This window comes from Sturnira hondurensis, unplaced genomic scaffold (genome assembly GCF_014824575.4).
Source record: "Sturnira hondurensis isolate 20B ecotype Veracruz unplaced genomic scaffold, ASM1482457v3 Scaffold0010128, whole genome shotgun sequence".
Taxonomy (NCBI): domain Eukaryota; kingdom Metazoa; phylum Chordata; class Mammalia; order Chiroptera; family Phyllostomidae; genus Sturnira; species Sturnira hondurensis.
The window spans coordinates 35,069,130-35,085,951 of NW_028082759.1; the positions used below are offsets into that span (position 1 = coordinate 35,069,130).

General features: G+C 38.6%; 1 protein-coding gene across 1 annotated transcript in view; it reads left to right on the plus strand.

Annotated features, from left to right (window-relative positions):
• CUNH8orf34 (chromosome unknown C8orf34 homolog) overlaps window positions 1-16,822 on the plus strand; it is a 300,229-nt gene that overhangs the window by 167,543 nt on the left and 115,864 nt on the right. The window contains 1 exon segment of the mRNA XM_037058678.1: window positions 13,838-13,973. Within this exon segment, the coding sequence (XP_036914573.1) occupies window positions 13,838-13,973 (136 nt within the window).

The following is a 16,822-nucleotide window of genomic DNA, read 5'->3' on the forward strand; positions in this document are numbered from 1 at the left end:
CATGACAGAAAATGCTTCGTGAGGAAGATAAAACCCAAGGCCGAATCTTTGTTTGATTTATCATGGTGTTGAGTGAGGCTACGAACTGAGAGTGGGTTCAATTGTACTTCAAAAGGACTGCAGATGAGTCTGCAGTCAGGAAATGATAGGTGGGGGAACACGAAAAGAAGATGGAATGCCAAATATGAAGCTGCCACGGGGAGCGAAATGCTGTGAGGGATCCAAGATGTTTGAAGGTGATTTAGGGAAAACCTTGCTGTGCAAAGTTCAATTGAACTGTCTCCTTCAGAGTCTCATGGAATTTTCTGTAAAAATCTCATTTAGTAAGATATCACTGGGAAAAAAAAAAGATATCACTGGGGAGAAAGGTACAATGATGAGCTCCTGAGAAAGGTGCTGAGGTAAGCAGAGCCGTCCTAGCAGACTAAGTCATCTCTGTGTGTGACATCGAGTTCCTCGGTGATGTAGTGTGAGCAGGGTATCAGTTGGAAAAATATCACCCGAGTTCAAATCCAGACTGCACCACACACGAGCTGTGTAACTTGATCAAACTGCGCTGTAACTCAAATGTCAGATCCTGTAAGCTGAGCTTGGCCTCCTGCCTTCTCTTTTCCCAGTTATGAAAATAAAAGATGTTTTCAGACATTGTTTAGTGTCTCTGTGTGGTAGGTGGAGGAAGAGATCACCCATGGTTGAGAACCAGTGCCCTGGAGGGTTGCTGTGTAAGGCAAAATACGAAGTAGTATGTGCGGGCCCCTAAAAGAGTGATGAAAACATAATAGGCACTCAACAAGTGATAGTTGTCCTTTAAAAATTTGCCATTGGAGGGTAGTATCTTACGTATGGAGTTAGCTAGATATAAGTTTATTGAAACAGAAAATACAAATAATGTTAATAAGAGTGATTAGGAAATCAGTAATTTGAGAAATTACTTGTTGTAGGTATTTGTATGTATATGTATGTATATATATATATAAACTGGTCCTTGGACCAATCAAGCTTTAATTGCTGTCTCTCCCAATTAATACTGCATGCCTTGGGGAAGTCAGTCAGACTTTCTAAGGGAACTTCTCCATAATATACCTTATCTGGGGATGGAGGCAGTGATGGCAGGTGTATCGTGTTAGGGTGACCTGTTTACTCTCTATAGCATCATATACTGCATGAGAAGATGTGTTTCAGGGACTATGGAGGGAATGTGAGACAGTCTTTGCTACTCTGAAAATTCCTCAGTGAGGAGTCAAATGAGGAACAAATAAATATATACAATAAAATCATACAATAATACAAGTAATTTAATTCCAGGACATAACAAATGTTATGGAAATACAATAAAAAGCATTAAATACTAATAGCAGTTGCCCTCTTAGATAGAACAGTCAAGGAAATTCCCTCTTGAAAGGCGATATTTGGGCAGACTTAAATGAAGAAAGAGAAGCAGTGTGGTCTTCTGCAGGAGAAGGGCACCCCAGGCAAAGGACACCCCAGGTACAGAGACCTGACAACATTAATGGTCTTGTATCGCTCAGGGCACAAAAAGAAACTAGGGCCCTGGCTGGTGTAGCTCAGTAGATTGAGCACGGGCCTGCGAACCAGACGATTGCGGTTCGATTCCCAGTCAGGGCACATGCTTGGGTTGCAGGCCAGTTTCCTGCAGGGGCCAGTTCCCTGCAGGGGATGCACAAGAAGCAACCATGCATTGATGTTTCTTTCCTCTCTCCTTCCCTTCCCCTCTAAAAAGATAAATAAATTTAAAAAAAAAGAAACTAGGATTGCTGTATACAGAGTACTATAACCAGTTTGTACATGTTTAGATTTTTATATTTTTTTCTTATCACCAAATTCCCATTCTGAGGAAACTCAAAAATTTTATATGATGGAGGAAGTGAGATGAGGTTCTTAGGTGTTGTGGTGCTGTTTGATATGTTACTAAAGAACAGTTCCACAGAGGCAACTCTCCAAGAAAATGGAATAACCTCGAAAAAGGTCTTGTTACATTTCTTTTGGGGTGGCACTGTTTCGTGACTGGAAGTGTGAGAGATGAGAACAGCATGTGAATTCCAAGGAAGCGGCACAGAGTGGAAAATGGATTTACAATGTGTCAGACAGGGTGGCAACATCTTGTGGCATGTGGCTTGCATCTCAGCGATGGGAAAGGTATATCCTGTGCCTGCTTCACCGCAGGGGAGTGAGTCGGCAGCCACAGCCAAAACACGTCAGCAGCAATTTGAGTGTATGGCTAGCCATGGCCGCCTTTTTCAATTTTTCCTAAAGCTTGATTCTTTCCCTTATCTTGAAGCGCTGAGCATAAGACAGAAATAAAGGAAGTTTGCAGGGGTGGGGGGAAGATGACAATGGGTAGCTATGATACTTAATGTCATTTTTAGATTAACCAGACTGGATTTAGAATCCAAACAGATGTGGTGAGCATAATTAAATACTTTTTCCCCTTTTTAGTGTGCATTCAGTTGGTTCATATTTGCCTCATTGAGAATATTGCATAATGGGTTAAAAATATCAATAGCACAAAGTTCAGAGAGGGAAGGTAGTAAAAAAGTTCAAAGGAAATGAAATGTAGGATCAATGAAGCCAAAAAATGTGATCAAGGGTAAGTGAAAGAAGGACATTGCCAAAGCTTAATACTTCAGCAGAAGTAACAACAGAATAGAGAAAAGGGGAGAGGAAAGAGTGTTGTGCTGGAAAACGCAAACCATCCAAGAAAAAAGTGAGCTGAGAGTAAACCTTGAGTTTCATCACCAATACCACATCGATTCAGTTTTATGTATGTGCCATCTCTGTAAAGTAAACCAACTTCAGGCAGAATCAGCCTTACCAAAGGTAAGGTCAGAGCATGGTTACAAAAACTTAATTGCTGGCATTGGGATTATAACCATTAGTGCATGAATTTGTTGTACTCTCAGCAGTGGGACTATTTTGAGATAAGGAAGTATATAATCAATTCTGAAACACTCACCAAAATGCATTCAATTAATACTCAGGGTCTGGATCAAGAATCAAGGCATCATTAAATATGGTTGGTACAGGATACAAGTATTGGGTTTATAGTCAAAGCCCATCAGCACTCAACAAATTAATACAGTGAGCACAGGGACTTTGTAACATTCGACCTTATTTATTTTACCTGGAACGTATGGGAACATAAAGATTATATTAAAGAGGGTGAATAATTAGTTTAGAAGGAAAATAAATGTAAACATAATGAATCACCTATACCGGCTGAAATCCTGCTTTCTATACCATAATGATGCCTAAGAGGGCCAGCAATCATTCCATACCCAAACTACTGGGACAAGAAGTGCTTTCTATTGAGAATGTGAGAGTGTTAGCTAGAGATACATCCCATGGGAACAAATATACTTTTAAACAGTAGTTAAAATGATAAGCTTTTGCAGGCAAGATTTTGCAGCAATTTTCATATGTGAAAAAAAGTACACATTTTCATCTATCACCCTATAAAATTAATAATTTACCTAACTCCAGCCGTTTAAAAAGATTAACCAGCCTTTCTCCAGGACTACCTAGACAGCATCTTTGCCTTTCTCAGGACTACACTGAATATTTTGCCTGGTTTGCCTCACTCTCTGTTTTCCGGTTGCATTCCTGAAGAACTCTGCTTCTAAGCTCTGTGTTGATCTCCTGTCTATGGCCTGCCCTTATCGCCCCTCAGACTTGGTCCCAATACTACTCTGAGAACTGTCTCTAGATTTCTGACCTGGTCCTCACTTTGATTAGGGCTGTAACGGGGCTCTCAGTTGTATCAGGCCCATCTGAATATGGAATCTTACCTGACATCCTTCCACATGCCTGGAATTTCAGTTATTTTAATTGAAATAAAATTATTCACTACTTCTATCTGTCAGACCTTCAGAGGGTAACAAAAGATTTCATGAAAAAAGTCCATTTGTGTGTGTGTATAAAAGAACGTCTTGAGTTTGTGGTGGGTGAAAATTAAGAAAAATAAAGATGCACTCTGATGCAGACACCAGACTTCGGGGAGTGTTTGGATTTGAATTTCCTGGAAGTACCGATATTTTCTTCCAGACTGGAAGGGGAAAACCACTCCCAGATGTCTTAATTTTTCTGACTAACAGAGAAGCCTTCCCAGTTTATATAATGATGGGTTCAATTAGCACCAGCTTTGTGATTCATTTGCAGTCTAAGTGAGCACATTCTAGCCTATACATTTTTGCAAATGTGTGTGGTCATCCCGTGTTTGGCTATTGTTGGTCGAAGAAATTAAAGAGGGCCTGGTAACTTAAGGACATCTCTGCAAGTTTCTTGCTGCTTTCAATTAAGGACAGATGACACTGCGTATGTGTAAACTTCAATTTACACAAACTCTTTCCGTCACTTACTGGTCTAATCACTTTGTTTGTTTGTTGCTGTTGTGTGGTCAAGGAAAGTAAATATTCTGTAACATTCTCTTGCATTATTAAAAAGGAAAAGTTCAGCATAGCATTTAAATTCTGTAAGAACTTTTCAAGTACAATTCTAACTTACATTTTTTAAATTGTGGCTATTTTTTTAAATTACAGCCTAAAATTTCTGGTATCTACCACTTTGTTCTTCACATTTATGAGTTTGGTTAAAGTTGTACTATCCCAATGTTCTAGGAAAGACTGTGGGGCTCCTATCTGATGCTCGGCTGTGGGAAGAGGGACCCAGCAGATAGATGCACATGGCCTTCATCGCCTCCTTCCAGCTTTCAACCTGAGTTTGTCCCAGGGAAGTGAACTGTGTTTCACACGCCCTTCCTTCTTTACCTCTTAAGGAACTATAGCGGCCCCACGTAGCAAAAGAGTTTTTATAAACATTTTATTTAAACTTGTCTAATTTCTTATATGGTTTCTTAACGTTTGTTTTATTTTTCATGATTCACTCAGAATATATAACATCTGCGTGAAATATTTGACCAGATCAGCTCTATTGACGTAAATCAACAAACCAATGGCGGGGCAGGGAAAACCTGCCCTATAACTCTTGTGTAACCATCACTTACTCACTGCGAAGGGACTTGTGTTTGGAAAGCTTTTAATTTTTTGTTATAAAGTTCCTAGAAACAGATGTGAAAATCTACTCACATCCCACATTGTCTAGTTCAAGCAGCTGTGAATTATTTCATGGATTACACTTGAATGAAATGAAAGTCCTGGGTTTATTTCATCAAGGCAGCTGTTATTTCCTTAAATTAAATCAAAACAATTCTTTGCTTGATTAATTCTTGGTTATTTGGATGGTATAAAGATAAAGTGCTGACATGTCTTTAGTCATAACTTAGTTCATTTTTCTCAATGAGTGTCCCTGTGTCTCAAAGGATGCATCACAATTTCATAGGCTACTTTTAAAAATAAATGACTGCTTTGGGCATTCTATGGCGAAAGAATAAGTATGGCACTCTCTTCTTTTAAATATAATATTCATATAGTACTCACGTTTTACTTGTAAAGCAAGTTAGACATAACTGTCACTTCTCGATTTTTAACTGTTGGACTCATCACCGTACCAGCTTTTCTGAGCCATCTGGTCTGTCGCTGCATTTCACGCTCCCTCCCAAGCTCCAGACTTGTCCTTCTAACTGTCTACCAAGCATCCGTCTGGCTAGACTGAAGGTAGCTCCATCTCAGCATGTGCAAAAATGAAGGTATTATTTCTTCCTGTATTTCATCAAAGTGGTAACATGGAGAAACCTGCTAGGATTTCACATTCAATAGTTCACTACACCCTATAGACTCTTCCTCTGAAATGACCTTCCGATATATTTCTTTCTCTTCTTCCTGTTACGCCCTTTCCCCAGACCCCCAGGAGTTTATTCAGGTTGTACAGATACAGGCCTCTTCCTCCCTCATCCCTGTTTCCAGTTCTAACTTTTCCAAGTGGCTTCAGGCAAGTGCAACAAGTATATTTATTCAAAAACCAATTTTTCAAAAGTCAATCTCACATGAAGATTGATTGGTCAGATAATCCACTAACCAAGATTATCAAATTATGCAGAAGGCTTACGGTCAGTAATTATTAATGAATGTATACTGCTGGACACACGTCCAGCTAGTAAATGAGGAAGATGTAATTACAATCTTGAGGTGTCAGAAAAGAAACATTTTTTTAAATTAAACAAATAATGGTTGGTGTATGTGTCGGTATATGTGCATGTATGTATGTTTATGTTTAAGTATGTGTGTATATATATACATATATATATATACACACATATATATCTGTACACTTCACTAATATATATAGTCAGGTAACAAGTGCTATGAAATAAAAAAATAAAGCCAAATAGGAGGATAGCAAGTAATGAAAGCAAATATTCTTTTGAATACAGACAATGAATATGGTTATATTATTCTTATAAATATTATTGGGTATATTGAAATGTGTTCTTATTGGCATCCATTTAAGGAAATCTTTCTTTAAAGCTATACAATATATAATAATATAGTTTATTTAAAATATAATTTTATTAAGATATTCATGAAATACATGTTCTAGAACAGCACTGTCCTGTCGAAATGTAATGTGAGCCACAAATTAAAGATATTAAAGCAACATATGCATTTTAAATGTTCCAGTAGTCACATTAAAAAAAAAGAGAAAAGAAACAGGTAAAATTCATTTTAATAATAAATTTTATTTAACTCAGTATGTCCAAAATATTCTTATTCCAACATGTAGTCAATATAAAAGTTAAAAATGGGATATTTTATATTATTTCATACTAAGTCTTCTAAATGTTGTGTGTATTTTACTATAACAGTGTATTTCAGTTTAGAGCAGACACACTGTGAGAACTCCATAGCAACATGTGACTAGTGAGTCAGGAATTGGATGATACAGTTCTAGAATATATGGGTCATGCTGACTGTGTTAAATAGATTCTTGATCTCAGCTGAATATGCAGTTGTATATTCCTTCACTTTGCAGGACGATGCCCAACTGAGCCACACTGGCCAGGGCCACAATGGCTGCATGTTCTTAAATAAGAATGCATTAATGAGACATGCATTTATAGTTATGAGTAATGTATGTATAACTTCATTGAATAGATTTGTTTCAGTGATTTTCTTAGATTATGTTAGTGGTAATATTGTCTATGTTTAAAAATAATCTTCCTGAAGTTAACTTTTATAAATTTAGAAAATTATTTATTACAATGAATGTACCAACAGTTATCTTTCCAAAACACTGATTTGATAATTAACCCCCCTTATCATCTGACACTAAACTCTTCTCCATCGTTAAATTCTGCTCTCCCCATGCATCCCAGGTCATAGTCACATAAGCTGCATAATATCTCCCAAAATACTGTGAACTTCCAAAATTCTGTGCTTTTTCATGTTCTTCCATTGCTCTGAAATGGCCTTCAACTACCAGGTCTGGCCTGTGTACTTCTGTTCACCTGTTACCCAATTTCCTCATGTCACTAGTAATTCCTTATCATTTAGGTTTCAGTCAGGAAACTGCAACTATTCTACTTAATTAAAATAGAATAGTTCCAAATGCTAATAGACAACAGCTGGCATTTGTTCCCTCCGTCAGTTGCTTTCTCATTAGTTTTCCATAACATTGAAAATGTTTATTTTAGTTTTTTTTTTCTGGGATAGAGCCAATCACATTATATAATAGCTTTCTACTTTGTTAATTATACATTATCATTCACTAGATAGTTTTATTTCAAAGAATCAAAATAAAGCAAGTATTGTATTTTTTTTAAATCCCATCAGGTAATTTTTATATATACTTTTATACCACGTTACTTTAAGAATTGTGAGGGTCTTTGGTAAAAAAAAATTTTTTTTGGTGGCTTCAAAGAATTTTCTAGTTGGCCAGAGTCTCCCCTTATACTAAATTTGTATCTACCACTAAAGCACTGGACTGGGTATTGTGGGGGAATATCATGAAAAATATTTTACTTAGGAAAGAAGCGCCAAGAAATGGAAGGGAGGAAGAAAAGGAGGGAGAGAGGGAAGGAGGGGCCATTAATGTTCTAAGATTCTAAGTTTCTGTATTTAAAGATGTTCCTGGCATTTTCTCCCTTGACTTTCCCAGAATTAAACATTCCTCGGGTAGACTTGTACTCAAATTCTTTAATTTGTTTTTCTCTTCTCTTTTAATTTATGCAAACTTTCCAAAATTGTCTACGTTTAGGCATTTCTGGGTTTTTTTTCTCACTTATTTTATCCTAGACACCTGCTCCCTTTAAGGTTATGAAGTCAGTGGAACTATAAAGACCTAAATCGCATTTTATTTTTGTTCTTTGTCAACTAAGCGTGGATGATCAGTACCCTTCCAGGACTAAACAGGGTGTAAGCGTTTTTATAGTTGCGTCATCCTGAAGAGCTCCGTAAGGAAGCTCACTGATCTTCCTTGAAAGAACGACTGTTGGTAAAGAGAGAAGGAGGAATGGGTCTGGATCTGAGTAAGACCTCTCCTACTACCGCAGGGGCCAGTTTCACTGCCATCATCACAGTGCATCTGACACTTTCACAGCCACAGCAGTTGCTGAGTTTCGGCTTACAGCAACCTGAAGTCTCAGTGAACAAGCAAATGAATTCCAGAAGGCTTCTTGCTCTAGGATTCTCATTCCCCCTACCGCCCCCACCACACACTGTGACACCTATTCTGAGCCGGATAAAAAGAAGTGAGACCCAGATGGGGATGAGGTGGCTGGGAAATGTTCAGAAACGCAGTCATAAAATTCATGTCATTACTCTCTCTACATATGTGAAGCAAGCTACAAATGTTTAGATAATTACCATGATGCTCCATACCCCTATTCTTTATGTTATTAGTAGAAAAACGGTGCAGGAGCAAGTAGACAGTGGGGGTTTCTCCCTGAAAGTAAGGGGTAGCCATCACAGCTGCTCCCTAGTGAAGAATAAACCACATAATTTCTTTATGTCAGTGTGGAATAACTCAGTACTCACCTCATTAATAAGTCAGTGAGGCGTGCTTCACAGCTCAAAAAATAAAACTGAGGAAGCAACGTTTTGGTCTAATTCATAGTAATATGGCCTCCAAGAGATTGTTGTTTCATTTAAACAAACAATCTGCTTTTAAACATTCAATTTCCTCTTTTTATCACAATCAGGTATGTCCTAAATCCATCAGAGAATACTAGCGAGAAAGTATGAGAGAAGCTTCGATTTGGATTCCACTGGAGAGATCATTTAGTACCATGGTTATGCACACTTCTAAGCCGTCCACTATAAATAAGTATCCAGCCTCTGCTTTAAATACTCCATGGATGGGATACCCACATCTCCCTCATAGCACTGTGCAATACACCATTGTACCTACAGGTGGAAGGAAGTTGTTATTCGACTCAGAAATATCCTTCCCTCTTCTTAGACCCATTTCTTCTCTGAAGCCACATCAGGAACTGTGATATCTCTTCCATATCAGAAATCTTTATATATTTGAAAGTTGCAATTAAGGAAATAAATAAAAAGGCCATTTAAATGAGAATAAGCAGAGGTTATTTATTCAGAGCTTCCTATAGCAAGGTAGTCACCCCCCCATCACTCACATTTACCAGAGACACAAGGCAGGTAGGAAAGTGGGGAAGCTTTATAATAAAAAATTAAACAGTAGGGAAGAGGCTGGAGGTGTGTTCTGATTAGAAGTTGACATGGGGAGGTTTGGTTTTCTCTGGTTGGCTCTGATTTGGAAATGAAAGTAAAGGAGGGAAACTGGCCTGTATTCACCTCATACTGACTGTTTTGGGCCAACTGTTGCAGAGACTGTGGTTGGGCCTCCTGGTTCATTTCCGCAGAGGTTGTAGGTCACTGTTCTAATATCACGGGTGATCTATCTATTGGGTATTTGCATATTCAGTTTCTCAGTTCCCTCTTTTGGTTCTTCTCTTTCTTGCAAGAAATTGGCCAACGGTAAGATTAAAGATCCAGATCTTTACTGCTTGATGAGTGTTCCCTTGCCTCCACAGTCAATGGTAGTTATCACAAGAGCTGCTTCACTTTTCAATGCTATATTATCACAGTGAGCACCTGATGAGGCAGTGATGTGCAGAAGCTTTGAAGACCTGTATCAGCACCAAGATTAAGATTAAGATGACAAAATTCAATGGACTGACATCATGACCACTATGGTAAAAGCACACACCATTAAAAGCCCATTTAAGATGCTTCAGAACCAAAAATCTGAAATGTTCAACCAAAGCCAAGAAAACAATCCCACAGGTCATAAGGATTAATCTTAGGAAAAAATAGGTAGCTTTTTTCTTAAGGTGATATATAACTTTTCTACCACACCTGTTTTGTTGAGTTGAATTACATTGAGAAGTATTAGCAATGGCACAGACACTACCATGACTAGTGATCATGAACTCTAGATTGTTCATCACTGCTCTTGCCCAGAAACTGAGTGATCTGTATTTCATCTAGGGGATGGGTAATATTATTTATAACTTCTGTCAGAGTTAAAATGATACACATTTTAGAGTCTGGTGTTTGTATGATTTCTATTATTAGAAATACTTCTTTGATTGTTTGCATAAACAATGAATCGGTAACTCCCCCTGGTAAAGTGCCTAAATAATCGAGGTAGTCTCGTTTGGAGCTTCCATCTGAATTATAATTTCCAGTTTGATGATTTATAAAATTAGGGTGTCTGTATACAGATAATTTCTTAATAGTATTTCAAAAGCGCATGAGCTATTAGTGTGAGGGAAGGAAACCCAGCTATCCTGGCTGCAAAGGCAGTGGTATCTGGTGGGAACGCACAGGTACCCAGGTTAAAAGCAGTGGCTCATGACACTATGTTGGAACCAAGACCTGACATTGGCTGGATAATCTGAGATTGGTGTTAGAGTGATTATGCCCCAATCTAGCAATTTTATAAAAACAGAACAGAAGAGGGAAAAGGGGCTATCCCAGTGGACAACAGCCAGCAGTCTACAGAAAATGAGCGTAATGATTGTAAGTAATCAGTAGGGGTAAGTAATTAGTAGGGGTTTTGATCCAACATCTTGGGCAGGAGCTGTCCACTCTCTGAGGTCATCAGATTGTTCTGAAGAATCCTGTTTGAGGTCCCCTATTACAGTAACCTTTTTGTTTTCTTGATTCTAGATTGCATCTTTAGTTGTGAAATGTGAAGCGCAGGGATTTACTCTAGAAAGTTGTACTTCTGTATTTGTTGCTACTAGTATTTAATAAAATCCCTTTCATGAGGTTCAAGTCTTTCTCAGATGTATCTTCTAATAGACAATATCTCATAGGTGAATATCATGAAGAGGCTGCTAAAGATATTTTAAGTGTGACCCTAACCTTTTGATGGTAGGACTGGGTGGCACATGGGTCTCTCACAATGTTTTGCAGTGTCTGAGTACAGAGGGTAAAGAACCATAGTAAAATCCTGAAGCACACTGGCCCCTGGTTCATAGAGAAGTAAACAGTGTGTCCCCAAGGCAGTGGGACTACCTTTGCCTATAGGAGCTCAAGCATTTCTGAAAGTTTTGCTAAATTCATTTAAGAATGTTATTGTTTCCACCTTTCCAGAAGTTCATAGGTGGTAAGAGCATCGTTTCAGGTTTCTGAGTAAAGAGTTCTTTTTCATATTTCTTGTGAAGTGTGTATCTTGGGTCCTTGATATAAAAGTCTGTATTCCCAAAATTGAAAACCAAGAATTAGTACAATCTATACTAGCTTTTTAGCAAGTATAGATTGTAGGTTTTTGCCAAAGAGATGTTTCAACCCATCCTGAAAATAGACATATAATAACTAAAACATTAAAATCTTACAGAGTGTGGGAGCTGTGTCAAATTCATCTGGTATTCAAAGGGCCCTTGAAGCTTTGGTTCCTGGCCACATCCCACCTTCTAGCTTTTCTAGAATTATGTCAGTGACAAGGGACACATGACTTTAAATTGACCTCCACTGTCTTTGAAAGTTTCCCTAGCCATGTTGATTTCACACAGTAACCAATTCATCTATGCTATGATGAGTAGTTTCATAGTGAAATTTAGCTACTCTCTACTTGAAACCATCTAAATGTTGATATTCATAGTACTTTCTTATCCTTTAAGACTTCACATAGCATGACAACATTGCTTAAGGCTGCTTGTTTAGTAAAATGATCTACTAAAGTATTTTCTGTAGCTTCACTATTATTGTTTCATGAGCTCCAGCTTTTATAATAGCTACATCTTTATGAAGAAGGAGTGTATCTAAACTTGTCTTAAATAGCTCACTCACTTTTGATAGGGTTTTCAGCAGAGTGGAGAACACCTTTGTTTCCAAAGCATCCCAAACTCATATCTTTTTAAAAAAAGCATTCCTGTATATATGATTATTCTGTGGTCTTTGGCTAATTGACAAGCTCAGGTAAGTGCTATAATACAAAAGGTTGTACTCTAAAGACAGGCATTAAGTTAGTGATAGCATATTCCAGTATAGTTTCAAGTTTTGATGTGTGATCTATCAAAAAATAATAGTATGTCAAGTTTTCAATGGGAGCTTTTAAAAAGCTGAGTGAGGTTGACAAGTCCCCTAACTGGTGTAGGAAAATTGTGAGGTTCCCTTCTTCTGGTAGGATCAGGGTGTTGCCCTGGTGAAGAGGGAGAGTTACCACAGTCTCATGAGCAGTTAATTAGCTGAGAAGTGCTGGATGTTCTCAGGCAATAGTAAGGTCTGGATTGCGTGGGTATCCATGAGACCAGGAGTGGAACATATAACTAATTAAGAAGAATTTTGAGATGGCAGCTCTTTCCCTAACACAAGGGAATAAGCCTTTGCAGCCTAGTCAAGGAGTTGAGTTTTTGATGACTCCCAGGAAGTTGCGTTAAATCCCTAAGGCCCTGACCAGATTGCGCATATAGATGAGAAGAGTTTTAGTGGGGGATGCCTGTGGAAGGGTTCTGTTGACCGTCCTTTTGCAGATTACAGAAGGTCAGTTCATGAGTTAGAATTGTCGCAGAAGTTGTCACAGTCTCAGGAAATTTGACACTTGCTGTTTACAGTATCCAGTTAGGAACAGAAATCCCCTCAGTTGTTTTGTGAGAGATCTAAGGTGTTTGCATCCTCTATAGCCTTATTGAGCGATTGTCCTCCTCCTATCAGTTATAAACTCAGAAATGGATTATATTTTGACAAAGTTATAATTTATCTTTTGAAATTTCATGTACCTTTTTTACTAAGTCTAGGAGTAAGTAAATGGAATGCCTTTTATAAGATTCCCTGTTCTCTGGATAAAGCTGGAGATCATGTACTGTTGTACCAAGACTGGATTAGAAGGGACACTTAGATCTTTTAAGTCTTAATTGAGAATCTGGGAGACATAGGAAGGGACTTCAGGGCACAGCTGGGACACAACTGTCCCAGTATACTATTGTCTTCCCCAGGTGAAGACGCGAAGGAAAGGTTTACAATGGGAAAAGAGAAAGCTTCAGATATGTTCCGGTTGGAGATTTTGGATGAGGAAGCAGAGGGCAGGCTAATTAGAAGCAAATGATGTTATGTAATCAGTTTGGGAACATATTTTTCTTTTTCTGGTTGTTTTTGAGTTGGAAGCAAAGACCAAAATAGGGAAGTTGGTAGTCATTGACCAAGTCCCAACCATTTTGGGCCAGTTGCTGCAAAGATTGCGGTCTGGTTTCTTATAAATCTTCTCATATAATTTGTCTCCAACAACATCTAGAAATGATTAAAAAATAATTGATGCATGAAGTAAGATTATCGCAAAGTGGAAATGTGGAATGTTTTATTTTACAAACTATTTGCAGACACCTGCACACATGGACTATTTTCCCTAATACTATTAAAATTAATTTTTCTCTCTGTAATTGCTTGTGTTGTTACAGAGGATCTTGATGATTTAAGAATGGAGGGAGTAACTACTCTGGTACCTTCTGGGAGCAAATTTAACCAAGGTCGAGCTACTCACCCTGCTGAACCTCAGGCCAAGGTCACACTGAACATCTGTTCAAGGTGTGCCAGGTAAAACAATTCATGGGTATAGTATATGTAAATGTGATTTTAATTCCAAAAGCTAAGGTTTTGAAGCAAAGCTTGTACTTGGTGTAAAGAAAACTTTTCCTTCTAGTTATCTCGTGCTCAAATTGGCAGGAGAGCTTGTTTTGCCATTTATTGCTGTTCCCAGTGCCACTCAGACCAACAACCAATCAAAGAGTTTAGATTGCCTTCAGTTTACAGTTTGCGACTATTTCAAGCCTTTCTATTTCTGAACTGCATTTGCAAGCTTCCCTTCCATTCCCTTTCAAAAAGGAAGATTCAAGGGGCTCTAAAAGTTCAAAGCCACTTTCAAAAACACCTGCATAGAGCACCAGTTAGCCCAGGTACAGTCTAAGAGCTAATATTATTGGCCTCTTAGCCTGCTCCTTATCCTGTTCACCTCCTGGAAGGAATTTAATCAGCTTGACGCTTTTCAGTTTTGGCAGCTGGAAGCAATCTTTGCATATACTGTATGTGGCCAAAGAAGTAGCTTAAGTTACTGCCAAGTCAGCTCCCAGTGCTGGTCTAGCAGAAACTCACCCAATAGCTAGAATTCGTTCCTTTGTAGGAACTAAGTCTCATTTGCAAAGAGGCTCTTAAGCCTGTTTAAATGATAAAACAAGCCTTCTAACCCTTATGTAAATGGCCCAGATTAGCAGGAACAATGCGCTGGCGGCCAGTTTTATCTCCTTTCCTTTATGTCTAGCTATTCTATTGTACTGTTTGAGAGGGGATTAGCTCCTTGGAAATGGGGAGGGGGAGAGTGTCGGAAAATCAAATCAGATTTCTGTAGCTTTTCCTCTTTCCCTTTTACCCCTTTGGAACTTTTATTTTAATTGTGCCATAGCACAGTGAGAACACCCATGGAAACATGGCTTCAGACAGGCGGTATTTGGCTGAACTGAGGTTTTGGTTACGGCTGTGAAGAAGACTGGAAACGTTTGTGTGAGGAGAGTTAGGCATCCTGAGTATACAAGGCCATGTCTAAGAGTGGTTTGGCGTTTTGCATGAAACCTTGTACATTTGTACATCTTGTACACATGTGTCCATTTACAGTTCGACTGGAGAGGGGTAGGTGCTTGGTTTTTCATGTCATTTGGAGAAGTTTGGAATGGGAGGTGTTGGTTTTTCAAAAGGGAAATAATATATCTTTAAACTTTTGAGGATTTGAGTTTAGAAAGGACCAAGTACATACACAGCCCTGAATTATTTACCATTTATCTTCCATGTAACAGAGTTAGACCGTAAATTACAAACAGCCTGCTTTTAAGGTGAGCTCTTTACTGAGTTTATTGAAAAAAATGTTAAATTGAGTGATCAGTCACATTGCCTTCTCAATATGTACCAGATGCTATTCTAAGAACATTAAATATAAAAACTCATTTAACTCTCAAATAATGCTGGGAGTTAGTTACTATTATTATTCTCATGTTGTAGATAAGGAAACTGAAGGATGAGTTGATTAAATAACTTGTCTAAGGGAACACAGCCAGTAGGTGGCAGTAGTTCCAAACACAGGCAGTATAGCTTGCTTAGTCATTTTGTTCTATTGCTCAACAGGAAGCTATTTTCTGAAGACAAAGATGGAGGCCAGACAAAGATGGAGACCATTTAGGTGTTTGAAATCATGGAGCTCTTGATTGTTTTGATGGAGCATAAAGTATTGTATTTTCAAAAGCAAGGTAGACATGTAGTGATTTGGGGAAATGTAGTAACCAAGATAGAAGACAATAGGCTTTTGATTTCTGAGTATATGCTATAGCCAGAGTTTAGAGAGGAAGAAAAACTAATATCAACAGTCAAAAACTATGAAGGACCTGAGATTTTATCCTATTTGCAATCTAACATGTTAGTCTGCCATGTATTGTAGGTGCGCACAGAGGACATGAATCTCCTGGCCCAGAGACCAAGGACTTAGTAAGCACAGTGACAATTGTCAGCCTATTAGCATTTTCCTGCAACCCCAGAGATACAAATCTCGCAGACTGACACAAAGGCAGTAGGTTGCAGTATATGAGAGGAACTCTGGGTTTAGGAAACGAATATTTCACAATGGGAAGTTAGCACTGCTCTAGGGAGAGACTCCCCATCTCTCTTCCAAGGCTGTCTGTTGTATAAACATTCCTGAACGGATTGTCTGAAGCAGAAGGTGACGGTGTCTCTGCTCACAGGACATGTAGAAACATGAGAGATTCATGGAGAATTATCTCCTGATACTAGTTGCAGTAGACTACTTCAGTAATGCATTGATGCGGTTGTCAGAATTTCCATAATTAATTCTAAAGCATCAATTTATGTTGCTGACTCACCTCTCCTAGTTGCAAGTAAGGCTTTTCAGTCTGTGAGAGTAATACTTTTTCAGCCAGGACTGAATAATTATCTGAGGCAGAAATCATAAACTGAAGGACTGTGGGTAGTATCCAGGTTTGTGTGTTCACGTAGTATCTAAAAATACCATTGGATTAGTTAGCAATTTTATATAAAAGTTGGGGTTTTTATCTTTTGTTCAAAATGCATACAGGTGATAACACTGGCCCCCCGTTCTCAAAGGGTTATATGCCAGTGGCTTTCCCCTGTAGAGCCAAAGGCCCAGCAGCCCTGCTCTCGCTCACCTCAGGTTGTCTCTCCACCTGTGCTCATTTATACCACTTGTGTGGAGTCTGCTCTTCGGGCCCTTGCCTGTAACCTGTGATTTGTAGAAACATTGGAACCCCAAAGATAAACAGCGTGTTAGGACTGGAGGAACGCAGACTGAGTGGCCTGTCCAGGCCACTCAGAAGATTTGGTGCCAGGAAGAGGCAGATCAGCAGGTCGTCATTTCTCAAGGCACTAGG